At 42.1% G+C, this 25,823-nt stretch overlaps 1 protein-coding gene across 2 annotated transcripts in view; it reads left to right on the top strand.

Annotated features, from left to right (window-relative positions):
• The window catches only part of magi3a (membrane associated guanylate kinase, WW and PDZ domain containing 3a), a 129,746-nt gene extending 104,570 nt beyond the window's left edge, over positions 1-25,176 (top strand). Inside the window, exons 9-21 of one of the 2 annotated variants that reach the window (XM_072367854.1) lie at positions 5,903-6,100; positions 7,737-8,369; positions 10,460-10,491; positions 10,996-11,263; positions 11,633-11,727; positions 12,389-12,581; positions 13,465-13,680; positions 14,687-14,872; positions 14,964-15,057; positions 18,209-18,284; positions 19,131-19,268; positions 19,668-19,806; positions 22,222-25,176. In XM_072367854.1, coding sequence (XP_072223955.1) covers positions 5,903-6,100; positions 7,737-8,369; positions 10,460-10,491; positions 10,996-11,263; positions 11,633-11,727; positions 12,389-12,581; positions 13,465-13,680; positions 14,687-14,872; positions 14,964-15,057; positions 18,209-18,284; positions 19,131-19,268; positions 19,668-19,806; positions 22,222-23,180 — 3,227 coding nt within the window. In that variant the 3' untranslated portion in view covers positions 23,181-25,176. The remainder of the gene's footprint in view (positions 1-5,902; positions 6,101-7,736; positions 8,370-10,459; positions 10,492-10,995; positions 11,264-11,632; positions 11,728-12,388; positions 12,582-13,464; positions 13,681-14,686; positions 14,873-14,963; positions 15,058-18,208; positions 18,285-19,130; positions 19,269-19,667; positions 19,807-22,221) is intronic. The other variant, XM_072367855.1, reaches the window with a different exon arrangement.
• Positions 25,177-25,823: the final 647 nt, after the last annotated feature.

Below are 25,823 nucleotides of genomic sequence, written 5' to 3'. Positions count from 1 at the left end.
TAATTTTAAAATTCTATTCGTCTGACAGTGGAATAGTTGTCCACTTTACCTCAGTCTATTTTAAATGAGTCCAGAGAAGACAGCGGCATTTGCTAGTTCACGTTCACATTTGGCTTCTTCTTTGCTTGATAGAGCCTTAACCTGCATTTGTGGATGGCATAGGGAACTGTGTTCACAGACGTTGATTTCTGGAAATATTCCGGAGCCCATGCAGGTATATCCATTGACAGCATCATGCCTGTTTTAATTAAAGTGCTGCCTAAGGGCCTGAAGATCATGGCATTCGACAGAGTTTTGGCTCCAGATTCTTAGTCATTTGATGACATCATGTATTGTACATGATGGAATATTGGAATAATATATTTAGGAAAATTTCTCAGAAATGAGAAAATTGCAAGATTTGTGTGCAGTTTTTTGCAGATTACTGAACTTCTGCCCATCTTTACAACTGAGAGACTCTGCCTCTCTCAGGTGCTCTTTTTGTACCCAATCAGACTATGGGCCTGTTGCCAATCAACCAAATTAGTCTTTTGTCGCCATGTCTCAGCTTTTTTGAGATGTTTTGTTGCCATCAAATTCTAGATGAGCTTCTGCGTTCAATTGTGAATAAAATATTGCTTTAGGATATTTGCAAATCACTGCTCTCTGTTTATATTGACATTTTACACAACATTCCAACTTTTTGGGAATTTGGGTTGAATATAGACAAGTGACAATATGGAGAAAGAAGGGAAAGTTAGCATATTTTGAGAAGCCTCCAGTCTTCACTATTTTGAAATGTGTGTATTCATAAGAAAAATGAGAACTAAGTGTTAGAATGATAAAGATGTTTTTCTGTTGTGCACTCACTGGTGAGTTGCAGTTTTCGTATGTCATGGTTCAAAGAGAAGCCTTGGAAGATTTTCTGTTGGGAATTAGAAGGGAAATGAACAGAAAAGTGAGATTATTTGCTCTAAATTGCGTCCTGGAATTGAACAGTGAGACAGAGAGAAGGAACACAAAGTTAACTCATTATTAATGCATGCTCTCAGTCTTGAAATGATGCTTGATGAGAGAAACTCAACTCTGTGGTTTTACGTTTTACGGTTTTACGTCCTATCCTAGCACTTACCTTGTACTTACCTACTCCCTCTATCTTTGCACTTTATCTTTCTGCACTTCCTTCTATGCCTGCACCCTATCTCTACTCTGTCACCTCTGACAGAGTCCGACTAGTGGGTTCCTTCTATGTAGTTTATTGTTAGCTTTTTATATAGCTTGTTATATCTTCATTTGTAAGTCGCTTTGGATAAAAGCGTCTACTAATGCATAAACATAAACATAAACATTTTACATTATTCTTAGAAATGTAGTTTATGATTTTCAGACATTGCAGACTTAATGGTTGGATTGTGCTTTTGGTCCAGGGCTGAAATATCTCAACTGTTGGAGGGATTGACAGGAATTTTGATTTAATGCACCTGGACCTTTCTGTGGAGTATTAATCCTCCTTGGGATATGTAACTTTGGTGACATCTCGTTATATACTGTAATGCAACCATGACGCTGACATTTGTTTTAATGAAATGTCCCAACTACTTAAGGGGAAGTTTTTTAAACCTGGACCTTATTTCTGGCATAAAATACGTTCATCTACTCACAACAACAGTTCGGACGCTATTTAGATCACTCAAGATCCGCGTATATCCATATAAAAGAGTGAATGGGGCACAGACAATACAGCCCCTAAATAAGGCAATATCTGTTTTTATTTCACCAATACTTTAAGGCGAATGAATGAAAGAACGTGTACTATTGTACTGTTAGTTCAGAGCTGCTGAGTTGTTGTTATGGGGGGCTATCGGGGGGCTTATCGGAGGCTTTCTACGCACGCGTCTAGTGGGATGACGTCATCAACAAGCACCACTGCAGCACAGGTCAGTTCCTCTCTCTGCTTCTGCATCCTCCTTTCCAGGAGCTCCTCATCCGTATATTCTGGCTCAAAACGGTAAGGACGTCCATTGTTCTCAAAGTCGCCGTCCATGTCGTTAGAATCTGATAAATATTCGACCATGTTGCACAAAACTAGCAGTACCAAACTCCGTGTGAAGATAGCCGACCGTCACAGAGCACGGCGTAAATAAGCTGTGCTGCAGCAGCATGCGTCAATGACATCATCCCACTAGACGCGTGTGTAGAAACCCTCCGATAAGCCCCAGATAACAACAACAGCTCTAGCAATAGTACACGTGAAGCCCATGAAGTCCTCTGTTTACCAAAGTATTCGTGTCAAATGTGAGGACATCTGTCTGACAGCTAAAGCCTGTTGGAAAGTTGAAAAGGCAGTTGGTGGGTCTACATGATGAGATTAACTCGATTATAGCTATAGTTGGGTTATGCTCCTTATCTGAGCAAGGGTACTTATCCTTGGATATATGGCTGTGAATGAACCGAATCATTGGCACAAAGCATTGTCATACCTCAGCAAAATGGGTAGCGCTGGACTCATTTCAACTATCGCTAATAGAGCCACTTCCAGTTGACGTCTTCACCACCAACAACAACAACAAACTCAGGTATTCGAGAAAGGTGAACTAAGAGCAAGATGAAGCTATGTCCCTCTACATTTGTGATGAGCTGGTTATGGCACAAACGTGATGCACAATGGCGCATTCTCCATCGCGTTGTTTATTTCTTTCCGATGGCGGCGACAACAACAGTAATATCGTCTCCTTCGGGTGACGATCACGGAAAAAAATCTCGATCATGTGCAGATTGATTATCTCGGGGTCTTAATTCGATCGCAAGTAACCCGATCTGATTCGATTTCTTGTAAGATTAAGGTGTCTACATGAACTGAATAACTCAATCTTAATGTAATTTGGCCATTAATCCGCATGCACGCATGTAACCGGACTGACTGATACTTAGCCAAGCAGCAAATCTACAGTGGAATGGTTGAAAAAAGAAAATAATCAAGATGTTGCAATGGTCCACTCAAATTCCAGACTTCAACCTCAATGAAATGTTGTGGTTGGACCACAATATTATTTAGTTATTTTAAGTTAACTTAACTTAGTTTTTCACACAGCACTTCTGAATTTTTTCTTAGTTTTTGGTTGTTTTTTGATAATAATAAAAAAGACAATGTGTCACATGTTTCTGGTGTTATCGTTCCAGGTTAATCAAGTAAAACCTGTAACAAAGCACTGGATCTGTTATCCGAATACTGGAACCCTTTCATCATCTCCTTCATGCTGAGTTGTGTGTCTGGAAGATTCTTTAACTGGAGACAGCCTCTGTAGATAGCCTCTGAAGCTGTGATATTCAATTTGAATAATGGAACGACGCTTCACTGGGTGGCAGAATTCATTTTGACAAGTAGATGTGAAATAGGGAAGGCTCTGAGGTATCTTTGAAAACACTTTTGCTCCTGACATTTGCAGCAGTTGAAAGATCTCCTTAGAACCGAGAAAAGCAGTAAGATAAAGAAGGGATTGAAGGACAGAGGTGACTGCAGTTGAAGGTGACTGATGGTCATAAATTTCCTTTGTGCTGGGTCTTCTGCTCATCATTTACCACCTGTGTGGATTCCTGACTGGTGTAATCACCCCCTGCACAGTGACTGCAAGGGTCTGATAGGCAGAGGCCGTATGTTTTTTGAAAAATTTGTAAGAATTATGATCTTCCGTGTGTGTATACACAAAGCATGACCACATTGGTATTCAAACTAGCCTCTGTATTTCTCTGACACCCCTTCGACAGATCTGTCTGCCTCACTCTGTTGCACGCAGACCCCTCCTCCCACAGCTGAGCCTCTCTGCAGTCTGTGCATGATATTGCCTCTGTGTATAACCGCCTCCAGCTCCAACTGCCTTCCTTATGCCCACTCTGCACCTTCCCATCCTTCTTAATGAGAATAAATGGCTAGTGGTCTTGTGTAAGCGTGTGAATGTGCATGAGGTGGCTTCTAAGCGCTCTTTTGACAAGGCTGGCTAGCCTGACCTCCCAGACAATGCCACAGAGCACAGAGCAAAGTGGGGCTCAGCCATAATTACAGTACTGACAATCCTGTCAGACATTTCATATAATCACTTCGCCCCTGAGAAAGTGGAGTCCTTTTGTGGCCCACAGCGTAATCAGGACCATGTAAACATGGCTTTAGTGTGAAGCCCCCTCCCCATTCCACCCTCCACTCTCTATCTACTGCTCTGTCGTTGCTGCTTTAACGGTGATCACATAGGAAGCAGCACTGACAGTTTTTTGGCGTAGTGTGTGTGAACAGTGCGAGGGGCCTGATTAAACATAGCCATACCTTAAGCAGACATTTATTTACATTCATCAGTAACTTGTTTGTACAGCTCGGATGCAGGAATGTCATGTTAATTAACCCCCCCCCCCCCCCCCCCCCGCAACACACACACCTCCCTGAAGAGCAGTCACGTTCATCTGCCAATTGCAATGCAATTATGCAAATCAAAATCCCACAACACAGTGAGAGTTATGAGGGAGGTAAAGGGGTTGGGGGGGGATCTATCTGCACTCTTCCTAATGAGATTGATGTCCAACCATCTATCAGTGTGGGAACTTCCACAGAAGAAGTCCAGCATGCAGGGACGCAGTACATAACTCAGTCTCATAGGCACTCACCAGGGGGAAGGTGAGCTAGGATTTAGTGAGAATTTGCCTCTTTCTGTCAAGGCTAACTCTGTTTCTCTGTCTCTTTCTATCTCATCACTCTTATCTCCCCCTCTTTCCCACAGCCATGCTCCCTCACTCTAATATAATTCTTTCCCCGTCTTCCATAAAGTTGTCCTATTTACACATGCTGCCGGCACCACTAAGGAAATTTGCAATAAAAAGTTTACCTGGAATATAACAGGATGGATTTATCACTGCATTGAAAGACAGTGGTTGTTTGCGGTGGGGTGGGGTGGGGACAGGACAAAAATGGAGACATTTAGGGACTGGATGTTTATTGACTTTGAAAACAGAGCAGCAGATTTACAAGTTTTGTACGGGTGCTTTAATTGAGTTTAGGAGTGTTCCCATAATTACTGGCAGTGAGGGATGTGCTGTCAGATGCATTGTCACTGTGCAAAAGCCCTTATGATGGAGACAGATGGCAGCTCATAAGGAAGCGTTTCAGTTTCTCTTCATGTCCCAGGATAATTCTCACTTATGTACACTGTCTCATTATCCTGTAGACTTTAAAATATATTTCTCAAAATTTTAGAGGTAATATCACTAACTTTTAAGATTGATTAGGGGAAAACAATCATTCTTCATTTAGCTGTATATTCAAGCAAACAAACTAAAGTTAAAGACCTCTGATGTTTGTGAATAATGCACGATACCACATTCGACAAAAAACAAACAGCACAAATGCCTCATACCAACTGTCAAGCACGGTGAAGGGCTGATGATTTGGGCTTGTTTTAGAGCCACAGGACCTAGACTAGTTACAGTTACTGCGTTCTGTTAAAAAAGTATTCTAGAGCCAAATGTGAGGCCATCTGTCTGACATCTAAAGCTTGGCAGAATTTGGGTCATACAGCACGACAATGATCCCAAACACGGCAGCAGAATCGCTGAAAAACAAAATGATTAAGGTGTTGCAATGACCCATTCGTTCAAGTCCAGACCTCAGTCTCACTGAAATACTGTGGCAGCTGCCGAAAAGAGCTGTGCTTAAACAAATGTCTGAAGCAACCTCGTAAAAAAGGGAGTGGACTAAAATTCCTCTACAGCAATGTGATACTGATGATGTCAAACCGAAAACGACTACTTCAGGTTACTGTTGCTAAAGTTGTGTTTTTGTTTGTGTGTTTTATTACACACGATTATAATTAAGACAAATAACATGTTTTTTATTACCTCTTTTAATATCCCTTTTCCTTTTTTTTTGCTATCTCTACAACAGAGGAGCCCGAGAGGGGAGTGCGGGGTTTCACACGAGATCCATCTCAGCTGCAGGGCTCCATCTTGCAGACAGCACTTAGGAAAAGCCCCCAGGGATTTGGGTTCACGATCATCGGAGGAGACCGACCTGATGAGTTCCTTCAGGTCAAAAATGTCCTTCCTGACGGGCCTGCTGCACATGACAACAAGATTGCCTCAGGTAACTTACCAAAGAGACATAATATCTGCAAAAATGTCCTCCAGTGTCTGGGCTGCAGTGGTTCAGCTTTGAGAGATCTGTAACTGATGGCCATAATGCAAAGTGATACACGGAGGAATCACTATAACGAAACGTCAAGGAGAGACAGTCAGGCCTCTATTATTTGTCCAAACAGAAGATAATCCAACATTACATTCACATGCACATGCTATAGTTGCTGTCTTATGTTCAGTCACACTACGCATACATGAACAAACACATGTAGAGAATTATACTACACCCCGAATGTCACATTGCCTGATTTTACAAAGACAAATGTTTATAGGCAGTGATCAGAGGAGTGGTGCGAAAAATAGGAGCACATGTCCAGTTTATAGCTGACACTCTATATGCACCCATAAATTTGAGTTTTAATTGGCCTGAATACTAGTTCTCTTTTGATGGCTGCATCCTACATGTAGGTTTCCAGGTTTCTAAAAACTGAAAAGTGTGCCAATGTAGTTGCACAAATAAGTAGTGAGTTTCTTCTAAAGGGTTCGCAACATTTCAATTTTTTTTCGTGTGCACAGATTCTGTGTTCCCATGGTTGTTAATTGAGGCAATTCTAATTACTGTTGTGCAAAATGCCATAGGATTTACATCACACTAATATCGCCACAACGGTGCTGCCGCTGAGAATCAACGTGAGAGTGGAACAGAGAGAGTAATTATTTTCAATGTTTCATTTCCCTTGAGAAGAAGGGTAATTGACTACACTAAAAGATGAACATAATTAATTTCATTGGATTTTAACAACAGGCAGTAGACTGGAACATTTTGTCTTTTCTCACTTCAGACCTGCTTCGTAGATATTCTTGCCAAAGGTGGAATGTTTGAGTTTTCTGAGACTCCAAACTTAACTTACCGTTCTGGATGTTATTAGACAAGACGTTGGGGTAATGCGGAATGAGTCTGAGCCACCACAATGGTATATTGAGTTCATTTCAAGAGTGAAACCTTAGCTGTGTTAGCTTGAGGATATTATTGATTGTGTACGTGGGCTGGATCCTCCTCTAGGGCTTCGATCCAGTGAGCCAGTCAGCAGTTCAGCTGCTTATTCTGTCCAGGATGTGCACAGGTTTTACCAGATGAAAAGAGGAGAAAGAAAAGCAGTATGTCACAGATTTTGTTCTATTTTATGCTCGCTTCTTCCTCATTACCATATTTGAATTTTCTACAAAGCATGAAACAGACACAGATATTTACTTGTATATAATGCAGCTTATTTTCTTGTCACTTAATGTCTGCAGTGTTAGGGATTCTTAGCCTTTGCATAGAGATGTGTGCAAACAGTTTAGGGACAGAGTTATTACCTTGAGTTCATGTGTGTGCCATGTTCTGGGAAACAGGCAATATCTGAATAACTGGTCACTTTTTACACTCCTGAGATTGTAACTTTGTGTTTCACCTGCCAGACTTCTGAAACCAGGACAACGCTGTGCCTCGGGACAGTATAAACAGTGTCGCCTTCATCATTTTTCAGTTCATTTCTTTATTGTCAAGACTTGATGATGTTGGAAACAATCCTTCAAAACATTTTGTTGTTTGCTTTAGGGTCACATCACAAATGTGTAAAAGCTCTACGTTCCTCTTTTAGGTGACGTGATTGTAGACATCAACAGGACATGTGTGCTGGGGAAGACTCACGCTGACGTGGTGCAGATGTTCCAGTCCATCCCTATAAACCAGTATGTGGACATGGTCTTGTGTAGGGGCTACCCACTGCCTGAGGACTCCAGCAATAGTGAGGAGGCGACAGGCAGCCTCGGCGCCTCAAAGGACCCGTCCCCTTCCCCGTCCATCTCCACGCCCCAGGACCCCCATTACACAGTCCCAGATGGAGGAACCCTTTCCCGGCAGACCGCCTCAGTGCCACCTATGAGCAATGGAGGACGCCACCACCACCACCCTCATCCCCACCATCACCACCACCATCTTCCTCATGCCCAAAACCAAGAAGGCCCTGATCCCACTTTGTTACAGCCAGAGCTTGTGAGTGTCCCCTTGGTGAAAGGCCCAGGAGGTTTTGGCTTTGCCATTGCAGACTGCCCCCTTGGACAAAAGGTAAAGATGATTCTGGATGCCCAGTGGTGCCGTGGCTTACTCAAGGGTGATGTCATCAAGGAAATCAACAGACAGAACGTCCAAACATTGAGCCACTCCCAGGTAGTGGACATCCTCAAGGACTTGCCTATGGGCAGCGAGGTCAGCGTGCTCGTGCTTAGAGGAGGTGAGTCTGCAGGAGTGAGAGGTCAAGTTGCTGCTGGTATGCTCTTCCACTGCAAATCAGCACTGGAATTATCTTTACAAATATGTCACAGGTGGTGGGTGTATAGTGCTGATGCTGTGACATGTTAAATCCCTGCTGTCTCTATTAATCTCTTCGAAAGTTTAATTTCTGATAGGGAGTTAGACAACAACGTTGTTTGCCTTTTGTCAAAAAACATATAATCTTTGGAAAAGATAGGGTTTCATCTCTGAAGAACAATATTTTAATTTCTAAATGACAGCCAGGACTGTGGGGTTGTTTGATTTATGTCTTGGTTGGATACGTTGATTGTGCCAACGTTAAATAAAGCAATTTCATGCCTTTGTCCACTCCAACTCTGCATCATCTACCATGCACCTTACTGAACAGGGAAGAGCTGAGTCACATGGGGAGCTGTGCTGGGATGGGGGGAAAAGATGGCAGTTTTGGTGATTCACCTGCTGCCTTGACAGAAAGAGAAAAGAAGAAGAGAAGGCAGGAGAGGCAGAGCATGGTGGGTAATCATGGCCTGTCTCCATACTTCATGCTTTCAGGGATTTGAAGAGTTTGTTCCTCTTTAATTTTTTTATTTTTTTGCCTTTGCTGCAGTGCAGAAGCCCTGAATCAAGAGATCAGTGTTGCGCCCACATATCTGATGCACTGAGCGGGTTCTGCTCTGAGCTCAGGGGGCTTGTCTTGTGCGTGTATGCGTGCGTGCATACGTACGTGCGTGCGTGCATACGTGCGTGCGTGCGTGCGTGTGTGCGCTCCTGCATCAGCTTGATATGCACATCGTGCATATGCTTGGAGCATGTGTGTGTCACTGCTTTAAAAGAGAGTAAGATCACAGCTTTTCAGGACTAAAAGGAGCAGTGCTGCAGGGCTTCCCGCAGGTCATCCATAGACTGGAATTAGATTAGGCTGCACGCCCAGCCAGGAGATAAAACTCCCTTCCGATGACAGCTGTGGACAGAAACATGATAGGAAATGTTGTGGTCCTACTCTGGATTAAAATTTGAGAGAGGATTTGACCTCATCAGAAACGTTACATTCTGCACTCCAGTCTAGATTATGATATGATCCAGGGATTCTGGTACATTTATCTGATAATATATGAAAATGTTTTATTTCATTAAGCTTTAAATTTTTTATATTGATTTGGATTAAAGTCTGAAAAGCTTCAGAGTGAGTATTTACAGTAGTTCAAGCAAACAGGTGGCCATGAGAGGTGCATGTTTTCCCCTTGGTTTAAAGTCACTCCCGTGTCCTGTCTCCTGTAATTACACCATTAATATTTGGGTCTAGTGCCCCCTACTGTCTGAAATATACTCTGAATCACATTCTCCAGTCTGTGATCATGACGGAGAGAGCAAAAAGCAGGAAGGATTGAAATAAGAAAATGTTGCAAAGCTTCACTGTGTAACTAAAGTGGACAAATGAGTCCACATTGTTAGTGGTGGAGATTTAGTGTGAAACCACTAAAGGCCAAAAGGCCAATAGAGTGAAAAGAAAGTATGACTCATCCTATGAAATACAGCATAGATCAGGCAAAAACAGAGTTTGTGCAATTCTAACAAGCTTGAAAGTCAATTTTCTGAACGACCACCTTTATTCTTCAACACAGCCTGAACCCTTTTAGACAAACCCTCTTACTAGTCATTACTTGTCTTATAAACTGTATTATCCTATATATTTTTACAATTTATTTATTTGTTGTTGTTTTTTTTGCAAGTGCAACTGAGAAAAATGTGAATTATTTGTACCTTTTCACGAGGCTGCTTGTAACAAAGTGCCTAAAGGCACAACTTATAATTGGTTCTCTGCTAAGTTGTCTGCTATGTGTAAACAAACTTGGTTCATCCCTTCAGTTTTGTGCATTTTTATGTTCGAATGATTCATAGGTCAGCGTTAAGAGACTTAGCAAACATAAAACACAAACTTGTGAAAAGTTAGCTACAAGGATTGGACTGAAAATGAGCAACAACGCAGCCACTGTCCAAAGAACACAGTATTATCTGTTCATTATTGCACATTTAATGATTTAACCTCTGCTTTCTCCTCTCTGTTCTCAGGTCAGACATCTCCTGTGAAATCATTAAAACCAGTAAGTTGAGATTCTTGTCACATTTTTGTCAGTTGTTTTGTCTGGTGGAGGAAGAACCGGTGATGCTAAACCTGCTCCTGGATTTTTAAAAAGAAAAGCTTTTTTTTGTTGCCTACAAGAACCACTCGGCGCCTGCGCTGTGGTACGGTATCTGTTGTTAGCTGGATTATCCAGGGAGCCCACATTAGCCAGGTTGTTATTTCTGGAAGTGCATGTGGATAAATATGCTGGCTCCTTGCAAACAGCAACTTAACATCCCTCAGTGTTGGGGTGTGTGAAATGATATGCTCAACGATGATATGTTCAACAGCTTGTCACTGTGCAGCTCCTCCATGCTGCGTTTTTAAAATAGAGAAGAACTGAGACAGAAACAGGCTTACTCATACTGTTTTGTTGGTTAAACACAGCATTTTTCTGTGTTGATGAACTATTTTGGGGTATGTTATCCTGGAGAGGAAATCCATCTAACATTTCTTGCATTTCTAACATTTGTTTGTGTCACAGTGCACTGCTCCCATGTCCCACGCTGTATCCCAGCCAGGTCTTCACCAGGCACCTCATTCTGTGCCCCAGCAACTGCCTCCTCCGAGCTCCCAGGGCACATCGCAGCAGCAGCAGAGAAAGGAGATGATAAACAGCACAGAGACCCTCAGTCAGCCAGATGTGGCCCCCAACACGCTCCCTTTCACTCCCAGCACCATGCGCTCGTCTTCACCCAAGCCAGATGCATCTGAGCTCTACCTCAAGTCCAAAGCCATGTTGGACAGCAAGCGTAAGTGGAACTCCTGTCTTCTTATTTCCATTGCAAGCTACCAGGTTATATAATGCCTTTAAATCGCTGCTTTGATATTAAATTGATGTTTAACTTCAACTGTCTCAATGATTTGAACAATGAACTTGAAATTTTCTGTTTTAAAACTTATCTGATCTTGAATGTACTAATCTTATTTTTTTTTTTTACCTTTATCAGTTCTAATCCTGTAATAGTTCAGCTCTGTTTGTAAAATTGACTATAAGCTGAACATCCCTCTTATCTATAAAGTTCTTCATTTTCACTCATTTGATTCAAAGTTTTTTTTTTTATATTCATTAAAGCCTTTCAGCTCTTTTTGACTAGTTCTCTTTCCTTTCTTCTATGCAGCTCCTAATACCAAGGATCTGGATGTGTTCATCAAAAGAAACCAGGAGTCAGGCTTTGGCTTCAGAGTCCTGGGAGGAGAGGGGCCAGATCAGCCAGTGAGTAGCAGCTATTTGCCATGAAAATCTTTGGTTATGACTGTAGACCGTAGTTCATCAGCAACTGTGAATATGATAATCAAGCCCCGTGCAGCAGCCATCTAAGTTTGCTCTTGTGTAGTCCTGACTGCTAGTGGCCACTTGCTCAAACTGTGACTGAATCCCAGATGCTAGCAGCCCCTTGCTTGACCAGTGGCTCAATCCCACTGGCGAGCAGTTAGTGCCCACTTGCTTTGCCATACCCAGTTCTGCTTGTGCCTGCGAGTTGCGAGCTGCTAACTTGCCAGCTTGCCTGAGGAGTGGCAGTTAACCCCCATTTAAAAACTTGTTTAATCTGTTTCTCACAGCAATGCAAAATAGCCACACAGGCCCACCCTGTAAATATGCATGATTGGTTTCTTTGGTGTTCTATGTGAAACGCACTGACCTCGTCCTTCTGAGACTGGTTGGTGCTCTGCATTCCAAGCGGATATCTCCAGTCACAGCATTGACGGCTGAATTTGCTCATGCTTTTAATTTTTGTTAAAGGGAAAAAAAAAATCAAATATCTTGTTTTATAAAATGTAAAACTTTATGAGATTTTGTTTGGTTCATCAACCAATCTATGTGTTTGATGTGGCTCCGTTTAGTTTGGTTTTCTTACGGCCTCTTTCTTCCGCAGGTGTACATCGGTGCCATCGTTCCACTTGGTGCAGCTGAAAAAGACGGGCGCTTGCGGGCTGGAGATGAGCTACTTTGTATTGATGGTGTGCCAGTCAAGGGCAAATCCCACAAGCAAGTGCTGGAACTGATGACCAATGCTGCCCGTAACGGCCAAGTCATGCTTACAGTCCGCAGAAAACTAGCACACACAGGTAGGTCTGCTTTCAGATAATGAGCTCACATTCCTCTGAGGGCACTTTAATCACAGTTGCTGGCTTGCCCCTTTGGCTGAGATCAGTATGCTAGAGGAGAACCTCTGAGAAAAAGCTTTGATGTGGGATTTTCTTGGTAATCCTTTAAATTTGTTCTGGTTGACTTCCTCGCTGAAAAATCTGAATAAATGAGTTTTGATCAAAATTGACTTGAAGGATGCTGTGCTGTGTAGACATTTCCTTGAAAAGAAAATGTAATATTTTGAAGAGGTGCATTTGCTTCAATCACGGAAAAGTAGATGGAAATGTTTAAATGTGAAGGGGGGGTATAAATGGGATATCAGCTCCCAGTTTACTGGTCAAGACTGTTAGGAGGGATTGAGTTATGTCTCAAAACATAACAAAAAGAATATGCTACGTTTTCTTTTCCTGGAGCACACACCTCTTCTGTGCTGAGGCTGGTTAACCCCCACCAAAACAGCCAATCCACAGGGGGTACAAGCACTTTTGAAATTACTTTGGGTTTGCTTGAGCAGAAATTAAACATCAATCTTGAAGGGTTTATCCTTTCATAGCTGGGGTTTAGAAATAGATTCCCTGAAGTTTTATAAAACAGGGCCTCTGCAACAGTATTGAGAGTTTGAGGGATAACTAATTTTAAAGAATCTTACAGGTTGGTCTGTCAGTCAACAAAAAGACTATCTTTGATAAAGTCCTTGTTCTTGCATTATTTCGTAACAATTTTATCAACAAATTTGGGAACATGGGAATCGTAGTGCTGTCTGCTCAGGATGACCATGCATTGCCCTGTTGGCGAAAGAAAAAGTTCATTATTATCCATTCATCATTATCTCAAGTATTTCTGTGCTTTGTCATTTTTCAGATGCTGGTGGAGAGGAGGGGAACAGCCAGCAGCCCCAGCAGGTGGCGTCCGCTCTGGTAAACAGCTCTCCTAAGATGCCTCGTGTTGAGGCGCCAAATGCCACCCAGCCTGCGCCGTCCTCTCGCCCAGAGCGCTTTGACGTCACTCTGCATCGCAAAGACAATGAAGGCTTTGGTTTCGTCATCCTCACGTCAAAAAACAAGCCCCCACCTGGAGGTTAGAAATAAATATACATAATAATGCTCTATTTTCATCCTTTAAGGTCACAAAAAAAGGTTTAAAAAAAACATTTTAATTTACTGTCATGCTACCTAGAGGCCTTGTGTTTTCATTTAAAAATGTCAGTTATTGGTTTTTTGAAGATCTTGTTCTGGCTTGTTTATGGGAATGCAGTAGTTCCATTGTCCCTTATCCAAAGATTTTAGTCCAGTTCAGGTTCAGACTTATCATTGGTCTGCAGTGTATTTGAAAATATTGTAATAGAGACTTGAGTACGAAAAACATTCGCACCCCTGAAGATGATACAAAAATACTCAGGTGATCAAGTAAGCTTTTCATGTGATGTCATACTTGGGTCATGTATGGTCATCATTTGGTCCTCAACAAATTAGGTAAATACAACTTTAGATGAACTACAGCATATAACGTGTCATCAGGCTCTTTTCACTCTTTTCATGCCTTCCAAGCCAGGACTGATGGACCTTTGTTCTGCATCAGTGTCAAAGTTGATCCACCTCTGTTTCACCTCTGATTCGGCAAGGAAGGTAGTGTGAGGGCAAGCGGGCATCATGGCACAACCAACTCTAACCAACGACGCTGTTGTCATTGGGCTGATTATGCAATGCCGGCTTAATGTGTGTGAGGGGCTGTGTCGCTCTGTCTGGCATGTGTGAATTATTACGGAGGAACAGCAGCCAACTGAGGCCCATAGAGTCTCAGATGTTTCTCTGAGGACTTCACAGGTGGAACTTGAGGTGAACTTGCTGGGATGTCCAGTGTATTTTGGTTTAGTTTTGTTAAACAGTCGGCACGATGCAGTATAGATCGTGTCGCCACCTATCTCAGGCTGTGTACCTGATATGACACATCTTTTCTTTTTTTTTTACACATTCAATGATTGTTTCTTGTTCGTCTCTCATACCGTATTGTTGGGCTCATTCTATCAGTGCTGATTAATGGTGCTGAACATCCAGGGGTTTTTCTCTGTTTGTCTCTCTTCCAGTCATACCTCACAAAATTGGTCGTATTATAGAAGGCAGCCCCACGGATCGTACTGGTCGGATGAAAGTGGGCGACCGCATCTCTGCGGTCAACGGCCGGTCCATCATGGAGCTGTCACACAACGATATCGTTCAGCTCATCAAGGACGCCGGCAATTCAGTCACCCTCACTGTTGTGCCCGAAGACGGTAGGTGGCACAAGTTTAATTTCTATCGAGCGGATTACCAAAGAGAACATTTTAAGGGGATATGTTGACGCACTGCTCTCTGTTCTTACAGACAGTGCTCCTCCATCTGGAGCAAACTCAGCCAAGCAGAGCCCTTCAGCCCAACATAGAGCTGTAGGACAACAGCCTCCAAGCTATCCAGACAGGTAAACAAGTTTATACATACTTTGGAGTTGTGTGCAAAAATGCGGATGCTTGTTTTCATTTCTTACACTGTGAATCTTTAAGTGCTTTGGATATAAACTCCAAAAGGTATATAGTCATAGATTAAACATTCCTTTTAACATCTAAGACAATATTAATGTATTTTCTTTTCTTAAGTGCAATCTTGAAGGGAAAGACAGCAGCATGCAAACATTTAGACACCTCAGGATACTGGAGCTCTTAGATTACTTGTCCCAAAGCCTTATACTCTAATTAGCTTCTTAAATCTACAGCCAGACGATGCAAATTTCAAAGCTTTATCAAGGTTTCTGAAAAATCAACAGCCAGGGACTCCTCTAAACAGCTGCCAAGCTCTCTAAAACTTAAAATAACTCATGTCCATAAAGCAGGAGAAGGCTTTGACAAGAAAACAGTGTGATTTAATCTGCCAGTTATTTATTAAGGACTATGAAAATGGTGTTTGCGTCGCGGTTAAGAAGAATAGTTCAAGGTTTGGAAAAAACAAGAAAATCTTTCAGGACAACTGCGTGTTGTAAATCATCAAAAGTCTAATTAAAATTTCTGTTTGACTCTAATAGACCTTCGGGGAGGTTTAGCGCACTGTGTTTGCAAATTGATAACTAAACGAGCCTGATGCGTTTTAGAAACAAGTCCCATGGGCTATTTCTGCCACAATTTAAAAGAGAAACAAAAGCATCTATCTAACTCTGTTAACCAGAGGGGTTATTAGTCGTGGCTGTGGTGCAGAGAACATTTCAACGGTGGAGGGAAGAGTAACAAATTCTGAAAGCAAACATCACACGTTTTTCTGTAGAAAAACTGAGGGGTTACAAGAGGATTGATGCGAGAGCACAATGATGATCCTAAACGCATCTCAAAATGTGAGCTCTGCAGTAAGCTGCCTCAAGAAGTGGGGCAGCTTACTGCAATAAGAAGAGGTGAAGGCCTTCACTGTCCCCCAGAAATCAGCGAACAGACCTTCAAAGAACAGGACATGCAAAACAGCTCAAGAATCTCCCAGAATTACAAACCTTTTGCAAGCAGAATGGATAAAAATGCACAAAATGGGAATAAAATCCATGAAAAAAAGCACTTATGCTGCTCATCTAATGGGTTTTTACAAGGGATGCCAAGTGCCCGAACTAACAATCAAGATATTTTCCATTCTTAGGAGGCTGAAAGAAAAAGTCCTGCTTAAAATATCTAACAAATTATATATTCTGTTTGAGACATTTTCACCAAACCTATTCCTGCGACGGGCTTATTTAAGTTCTGCACTTGAAATCATCAATCAGCCCCAGTCCTCAGAGGGCACCCCCAGTTCTGCGCTGCAATGTGCCCATTACCATCTCTTGTGACTTTAAGAAACCTTGTTATCCAAAAAAAACCTCGACCTAAGCCAAACCTCCCTTCTGGTCACTCTTTGGATGGAGAGGCAAATAACAGGGGATAGATGAAGTGAGAGCCTTCCTGTCTCTTTGATCTTTCTTCCTAAACAAGATTACCTGTCAGACTCTTTAATCCATGTCAGCAGCTGCATTTTCACCACAGCTGCGTTTCACTTCCTATCAGCATGTGTTCCTCCTCTCCACGCTCAGCTCCCGGACCATTCCTCAGCGGCACACTTCTCCCTCTCCATTTAATCATGGCACACGCCTTGGGTCAGCTCAGACTTAGATATGAGCGGTGGCCATCGACTTGGCAGCATGAAAAGTGTAAACTCCTCTCCATGCTGGAGCTGCTAAGAATTCCTCTTTAGACAGCGCGTCGGCACAGCTAAGTTCCCACAATGGCATTGTAATGAGCTCTGCGAAGCATTAAAGCATGCCCCTGTTATCTGTCACTGAAATGGAAAAGCAACACGACTCTTTGAAGGATTTAAATCTGTTTCTCTGTGTGTGTTGTACAATAAAACCAACAGAGAGAGGCCTCTGCTGCTGTATTGAAGGCGTGGCAATGCGTTGATCACACTGGAAACAGCAGAGGGGGGAAAAGAATAAGAATCTATCCTCTGTTCTCTATTCTTGGTCTCTACAGAGCATCTGTAAACCTTTTTTTCTTTTGATTCTTGAAAACTACTTTTCAGAATACAGAATACAGTATTTCTAGTCCCGTTTTTCCTCTCTCAGTTTGATGCTCTGATGATGTGATAAAGGCCCTGTTGTGGTATCCTTAGAGTTTTAAGGGTGTTAAGACAGGTGGTCTGGACCAGCGCTCCATCTAAAGGCTCAAAGACTTGGCCCTTACAGTTCATTACTCTCTTAATAATGGCATAAGACTGATTTTAACTGGAGGCATGGAGCAACCTGACCTGTTTATTTTTAGAGCTATGAGTACACCACCTGAACCTTTAATAATTCATCAGGAGCCATTGAGTGAATGTCCACGGTTTTTACTGTAACTGCAGGTTCTACATTTATTCAAGCAGTTTGGCAGTGAGAATACATACAGTTTGATTTTATAATTGAAAGGTTTATGGATGTAGAATCAGTCAAATGCATCCACTCAATCTATCGAAGTTAGAGTTATTTCAATAAGAGCTGAGGCTGAATACATATTTGTTGTAAATTTGATGAAAGTGGAAAATGTAGCAACACTGGCCACTAATTGCAATATTTTCCCAAGCTGTAGGAAGAATTCTGATGGAAGAACTCCCCACAATCTACATTAAAGTCCTACATCCCCAATGATGGAGTGAATAGAAGAACTGACAGGGGATCTCAGTAACTCTCAAGGTGTTAATTACCTCCAAAAGAGCCAACATGCTTGTAACTCTCAACTAATGAGTTAGAATCAGGATAAACTCTTGGATTAGGGTTGGAAGAACCAAAGAGTCTAGTTGCCTTCTACCAAGGCTTGTAGGAGTCTGGCTGAAAATGTTTTGTGAAATGTAAGGTAAGTAAGGTTATTTTTATGGACAGGTTCACTCACTTTCAGACCAACCACAGACCAGAGAGAAGTGTTATCTTTTTTTGATATGTTAAGATGACACTTTTATATTGTAACTGTTGGAACCTCATTAGTGTTTTTCATCTCATTGTATTCTTGTGTCAGCAGAGTCGTAATAAAGCACAATTTTGTGGGTCCATCGCGTGCTGCATCTTAATGTGTTTGTTATTCTCTCTGTGGTAGGAACGATGACTCTGAGGGGAAGAACTCCGTCTCACCGAGTGAGATGGGAACACTCATCGCGCTGGACCCCAAGCAGGTGAGGTCAAAGCAAAAGTCTTATGTTTAAAGTCTAAGGTTTAAGTAAATCAAGTTTGGAATGTAGCCATTCTGAGCTGGCATAAAAAAAAACTGTAAAACATCTTAAAGGTGGATTTTGTGGCTTTGATCTTCAAAAATTCATCACCACAAGAGGGCTTTTTCCTTGTCAAGGTTCAAGATTAATTTATTTTTCATTTTGTTATGTAGTTGCATACGTAAAAAAACTAAATGCTATCTCTTTATACTAAATTATCGTGCAAATAAAGTAAATCTTTGGAGTGTTTGAACGTAGTCATCCTAAACCCAAAAAATAGCCCTTTAGGACTGTGTGTCAACTCACAGTCATTTAAAGCACTTTGAGACTGTTGCTCATCTCGTGTATATAACCACAAAATCACCATTCACACCAGTAAATTAAAGGTAACATCTACACATTGATGTCAGCTAAACTTTCACACACAGTGAACTCACACAGAGAAAGTTGGAAGTTGCAGAATGTTCGGAATGATTTCTCACACAGTCCACAGCACTGCAGTGCTGAACATACTTCAGTCAGTAACTCAGTTTCCCACCCGTGCATATTTACCGGGACAAGGACAGTGGTCCAATTGAATGGCCAGGTTGAACCACAGTGACCCACATCCCTTTTTGCGGTCCAAAGTGGTATTACTGTAAGAATTTGGTCCATTCCCAAAGTAACTGACTTGTATATTTTCTTCAAAACATTTATTTTCCATGTGGAGCATTTTTGATTTTTATCAGCCGTGCTAACCGGTTTACCATATTCATCTGCAGCCTGGGAATGATTTTGCGTCATGCATCTTTTTTTGTCTGTAAACAACAGGGCTGCTTTGTGGTGGAGCTGGAGCGCAGTCAGCGGGGCTTCGGCTTCAGTCTGAGAGGAGGGAAAGAGTACAACATGGGTCTGTACATCCTGCGGCTGGCTGAGGACGGGCCTGCCCTAAAAGACGGCAGGATACATGTGAGTAATGTCACTCCTCTGTCTCTTACCTCTTTATTAACCCAAGGTCTTACTCAGAGGATCTTAGCGTTTGTGTTTGAGGACCCTCGGACAAAATCAAGACGATTACACCCACCAACATTCATATTAGCACGTTCTTTATGTTTGGTTTTGGTCAGTTTCAGTCATTTTGGAGCCTTTTGGAATGTTAAGTCTTGTGAAGTATAACATTGACAGGAGCTGTTTCTAAAAGTTTTGTGTAAATTGAGCTGTTAGTCAGAGTAACTAAATGGCCAGCGATCTATTTCACGCATGCACAGATCTCTTTGACCTCAGTCTGTGACTCCTTCTCCGCATTTCTTGAAGTATTTGCTACGTCCTGCTTGTGAATGATACAAATGGACTGCATCTGCATCGCAGGTTGGAGATCAGATCGTGGAGATCAACGGCGAGGCCACGCAGGGCATCACACACACCCGGGCGATTGAACTGATCCAAGCAGGAGGCAGTAAAGTTCATCTGCTGCTCCGACCTGGTCAGGGCTTGGTCCCGGATCACAGTGAGTCACTACTGAGAACCACCTGCATAGAAAATCTGTCCAACAGCATATAAACCGCACACATATGTAGGGAGCTTTTGTATGGATTTGCTTGATAGCAGGGTGCTGAGTTTCTTTATTCTCATGCATGAGTTGCAAGCTTCTCTCTTGACACTTCTCTCGTTCTGTTTGACTAATTCTATCCTGATCTGCCTCTTGTGCTGTTTATCTCCTTTGCTTTCTCTGTTCTCTGCACCAGCACGGCTGTCTATTTCTACCTATTTATCTCTTCCTCCTATAGGTCTGAACTCTTCTTCCACCCTGTGCTTCTACATGAAACCAGAGCATCACTAAAGGCCTCACTGCTTTTCTTGGTCTGTCCCTAATAACCTTGGTAAACCTTGTACTCCTCCTTGTACTTTTGCCTTTGACCTCTCTTTTCAGAGTGATTCATCTCCCCAATTTTAGTGTTGTCCATCTTTTACTCCGTCCCCTTACTTGATTAGTCTGAGATAGTTATTTGTGACTCAGTCACCACCAATTTACAAACACAAATCAGAAAAAGATGGGATAAGGAAAATGCAGTAACATTTTAAGTGGCATTTCTGAATGTATTGCAGAGCTTAATAAAGGTTTCCCACACTAATCCTTTACCTATGTTGTTAACTAATCTACTGATGAGTGGCAGTTCTTAATTCAGCGCTGTCCAAAGGATTAAATCAGTTAACGATATATTGCTCTGCATAGGAAAAATATGTAAATCCTCTCCGGTCTTTCTTTGAGTTTTTTAAACATTTCAATGATTTTTTTCCACACTTGTTGGCCAACTGGATATCCTCTGCCACTCTTTGCTCCTCAAAGAGTCAGCCTTTCATTGATGCTGGTTTTGTACGAAATCATGGTTATAATAACCTGTTGACGTCAAAAAATTTTTTTGACAAATGTGTTGAAATGGATGTATATCAACAAATGAAATTAAGATGCCATGACAATACCTGAAATATCTTGGGTTCCTACTGCCTGTTTATTCACACTGCATGCGGGCATTTCCCGCATCATCCCACCTTTTTCTGATTTGGGCTTGTACAGTTAGCAGTCACTTGTTTGGAGGGCTGATTTAAAGCAGTGAGTCCTAGAAGAACAAACAGACCTGCAGGAGCTAGGGATGGGAATCGAGAACGAGCTCCCAGTAGTTAGATTCCGTGGAATCATTAATCCGCCTGCCTAACAATCCCATTTATAGGTTCTGCTAACGTCTGACACATTTGCACAATGACATTATTTTGCACACTTCGTATTTTGGCTCAGAATGTTTCCAACATGGCGGCGAGGCAGAAGTGATCAAAAGTTTGGTTATATTTCACCAAAAAGGACAATACTAGGGCCAGTTGCAACACGTGTAGAGCTTTGATCACATCAAAGGGGGGAAATACCTCCAACATGCTCAAACATGTGACCACACAGCATGCAATTATTTTGCACGAATGTAAAGTCTTTGACACGTTGCTAAGCGATGGCGGCAACTCTCGCAGGGCAGGTTGAGAGATGTCAGTCTTGTTGTAATAATGTTAGCGACATACTGTATGAATAATTTCCATCTGATATTAACATTTAGTTGATGAGGACTGCAAGAGTGAGGCAGAGTTAGATATATAGAGTTATATTTTTGTACAATATAACTGGATGAGAATCGATAAGAGAACCAATAAGGAACCAAATCGATAAGCGATATCGATAATGGAACCGGAATAGCTAAATTCCCATCCCTAGCAGGAGCACATGGAGGCTACAGAGCCCTGCGAGGGTATTGCAGAATTTGGGATGCCACTGAACACACATCTCATTCTTAACGTTAATGAAGGTGGAGAACTGGAGAAAAGTCCATCATCAGATATTAATCAGGAAGTGCCAAGTGGTAAAAGGATCAGTGCGCATTCACTGACATCAAGCATTTTAGTTCCTAAGGCCAAACTAAAATGAATTTCTATGAGTTGCTGCTCCTAGAAATCAAAAAAAGCTAATTTCAGCTCATTCCCGCTAAGTCCATCACTCTTTTTTCTCTCTCTGATTTTTCCTCTGCATATATCTGCTCTGAACACAGCTGTGCAGTTCTTATCAGCTCAGGGGAAAATTGAAACATCAGCGCTCGATGAACTCTGGCACCCCTTCAGCTGTGTTGTCAGCTGATGCATATCGGAAAGCCAAGCAAATATTTAGAAGAAAATTACAAAAGGTTTATTGCAGAAAACACACTATGTGTGAGGGCAGTGTGCCTCTGCTGCATGATATATTTGCTGTAAATAGCCTTATTTTTTGTTGAATATGACAAACATTGCATGTAAGGGATATTTTAGCCTCAGATTTTTCTTTGAATTCCTGCAGTAGGTTTATGTTCAGCTAGAATCTTTGTCTTACTTTCGGTTGTTTGTTCCTTAGGTTCAAAAGACAAAGTGACGATTCCAGCGACAAGCTTTCCCAGACTCTCTGCATCCGATGATCAGTCACCTCTAGCGTCTCCATCCTCTGTCTCCCTCTCTACCTCGGAACGGTCCCCATCTTCCACCAAAACATTTGCCCCTGATGAACTCTCCGGTGGAGACCGCAGGATGGCTGGATCCCCTGGTGCTAGGCAAGACCATGGCAGGCAGGCTCACAGGTCAAGAGGACAGCAGCCAGCTCACCTCAACCATAAGCGCACTACCAGCCCCAACGCCCATAGCAGAAAGACAGGAAGAAGTGACCCAAAGTCTGGCAGTCCCAAAAGAGTCACTGAAGGTTGGACGGATCATGCAGAGCGGTCCCAGAGTCTACGAAAAACAGAGCGAGGCCATGGTGGATCCCTGGAAGATGTGAGCAAGGAGAGACCAGCCCAAGGGCCGAGAGACCACCACTCTTCTAGTCCAAGGAAGGGCTCCAAGAGGGAGCACGACCCTGCTTTGACGTCAAAGAATCTCGAAGAACCTCACAGCCCCAGGCGCCCGGCTGGCCAACAGCCCAGTGTTTCCACTGGTGAAATGAAGGACTGGAGATACAAGGGAGAGGATGTCACTTACTGGCAGGAGGGGGCTACAGAAGGTGGAGACAAAAGCTGGGGGACGGGCGAGCGCCACAGAAAGGGAAAGAGGGCAGAGAAAGAGGCAGCACCTCAAAAATCCCACAGCGAGAGGGCAGGGTCGGATGCTGACACTGGCACGCTGGGCCAAAGAAGCAAGTACCAGGCGCCACCTGAAGAAGTAAACAGAAAGGATCCTAGAGATTCCAGCAGTAGCATCCAGGACCCCAACTGCAATGGGACTACCACCAGCAAGAAGGCTCCCATCACCCCTGGCCCATGGAAAGTTCCCAGTTCTGCCAAGGTCCAGTCCCATGTGGACACAGCGTATGCAGACGTCTGAAATCCCTCCAGGACTGTGAAGATTCAAAGCAGAGCCTCTAAGAAGTGGACACGGAGACCAGAAGGATGTTTTTGTAGACATTTCAGATATAGCGGATCACTGTGTAACCAGCAGCATAGCTTCTCATTGATCTTTTTTTTTGTTTTTTGTTTTTCACCCAGTTTGCCTCAGACAGTTTGCATCAAGCTGCTGACCTCTGACCTGACATGTACCTACATGAGTATTTATACTGTACAATAATGCGTCGCCGTGTGTGTGTGTGTGTGCGTGTGTAACAGATGGGATTTGAGTGTGATTTTTCTGGTTTGTTTGGAAGTCTTTTTGTGCCAATCAGAGACTCTGGTTGTAACAAAGCTGCTCCTGATAGCGCTCACTGTGAAACAGTTCGTCGGCCGATTGGATGAAGTGCTCGACACCTCTACCCAGCCAGGTGAAGGATCCTGCTTTGTCACTTTGAAGGTTTAAAGGCACGTTCATGCACTCACACAGTTTTTATACCAAGTAAGATTGAATCACTGTAATTGTCACGACTGGTTGAAGGAATAGTGAGACTGCTGGGGTGCAAAACTGTGTCTTAGAAGTCATTTAATGTTTTTTTTGAGGACCCGTGTGCATCTGAAGACGTGAATCCCATTTGGGTGGAAAGAGTGCCCTTGGGCTTTATATGCATCAATGAGCAGACCAGATACTTGTGGTTATAGTTCTAATGTTTGTTATATGTGTTATAATGATAAACCATAATGTAATTTATTGAAATTTTAGTGAACCAAAACCGTCAGTACACATGTCCATGCCGAGGCATTTCACTTTGGATGTGAAAGCGGAGCGTGTAGATACGCATCGCCATTTAGAACAATTCCACAATAACATCTACAGACCGTACATTGTTTTTCATGGTGTGTGAACAGCCTGAGTCATCATGTTGTTTACTGTTACACTGTGTATGTATACAAGCTGGATGATGGTGGGCCAGTGTAATTTAGATATTGGCTTGCGTTGACCATACCTAATCTTAAACGTGTGTTGTTCAACAGTGATCGCTCATATACTGACACATAATTTAGATTGAATGAAAAGAGCCTGATTTACACACAAAAAAAAACTCCGCCTCCAATTTCCTTCAAACTTCAAGAGCTATATGTATTTTAATCACTAACGTAGCCACGAAAGCGAGTCGTTTTTTGGGAACCCATGACTTGCGTTTTTGTCTCGTATGTGACCCATGATGTGTAGGTTTAAGGGTCGTTTTGCTTGGAATTGTTGTCACATTTGCCTCATTAACAAAACCGAACCTCCCACCCAAAGAATGCAGCAAAGTTTCCACACATGGAGCAAGGCTGCTCCTTTTTCCGGTGGAAAACAGGAAAGCGGCTGTGCTGCTTCCTTGGAAGTCTGATTGAAATTATGCTACATTTTTCATCAAAGTGGGATTTAAGTCTCATTAAAAAAAAAAACTAAAAAAACAATAATAAACAAAAAAAGATGGAAACCTTCACATCAATCAGCTGTGCCCTGCTCTGAAGACAAAATGTAGCATTACAATGGTTCTACTGTGGACTACAGAGACATCTGGTGCTTCACACAGCTCATAGCTTAATTTTTTCCAGCCCGCTCAAGGATATGAAGAAGTAACACATGCATATATTGTTTTTTGTGACCACTTATTCATTTACTAGTCCAACTTATTGTTGATATGTTGGGCCACTATTATTTACTGTCCATGTCATTCCCATGTATGATAGGGTGGCCTTGCAATGCTCCAACATATTTAAAGATAAAGTCATAGTTTTGACATCACAGTAGATGTAAATGTTTATAAATTGTACAGCACCTGTATAAAAATTTGCCTTCATGCAGAAAAGAACAATCTCTGTAAATCGTTTCATTATTTTTTTAAGGGAACAGAGAGGAAATGACATAATGGGTGAAAAGAAATAATTTGGTAATGGCCTAATGTTCATGCACTGAGAAATAAAGGTTTACTGATTAAACAGGACTGAGTCGTTGTTTTCTTCTCTTATGTTTCATCTTTTATCGCAGGAATTGAGCTTCATTCGCTGGATTCATTTTGCAAAATGGAAAACTTGACATTTCACAAAACACGAGTGAAAAACAGCATTTCACAAGACAATAATAATAAAAGCACAAACCATATTTGTTACAAACCAGATTGGTTGGTTATTGTTACTTTTTGTGTTGTAAAAGTTGTGGTTTGTTCAGTTTTGTCATTGTTTGGTGAAATCTTGTGTTTTGCATCATTTTGTGTTTTCTGTTTTGTTATGAATGAAATTTTGTGGTATTTTTTCTGTCAGCTTTTGTATATCTGAATTTGACAATATTATCTATTTTTTCAATCATTTAAATATCATCCTTTTTTAGCTTGTATAGTTATTGCCAGTCATTTGCTTGTTTCCCACCCACGGTAATTGGTTACTTTCCTGAGAGATACATGAGCAATATCCCTCTTGCACTCCCTCTCTTGACTGATAAAATTAACCATTACGTCAGCTGAGCGCAGATGAGTGCGTGCGGAGCCGCACGCACTCACTACAGTTTAAACTACAAGTCCCAAGTCGCTGCACAACAACTGTAAACTACATTCCCCATTGTGCAATGTGTGCGCATGCGTACAACGGAGCTGCA

Source organism: Leuresthes tenuis, unplaced genomic scaffold, assembly GCF_036924035.1.
Source record: "Leuresthes tenuis unplaced genomic scaffold, fLeuTen1.0.hap1 SCAF_16, whole genome shotgun sequence".
Taxonomy (NCBI): Eukaryota; Metazoa; Chordata; class Actinopteri; order Atheriniformes; family Atherinopsidae; genus Leuresthes; species Leuresthes tenuis.
Note: the sequence above shows the minus strand (reverse complement) of the source record. Positions and strands in the feature narration are given on the sequence as shown.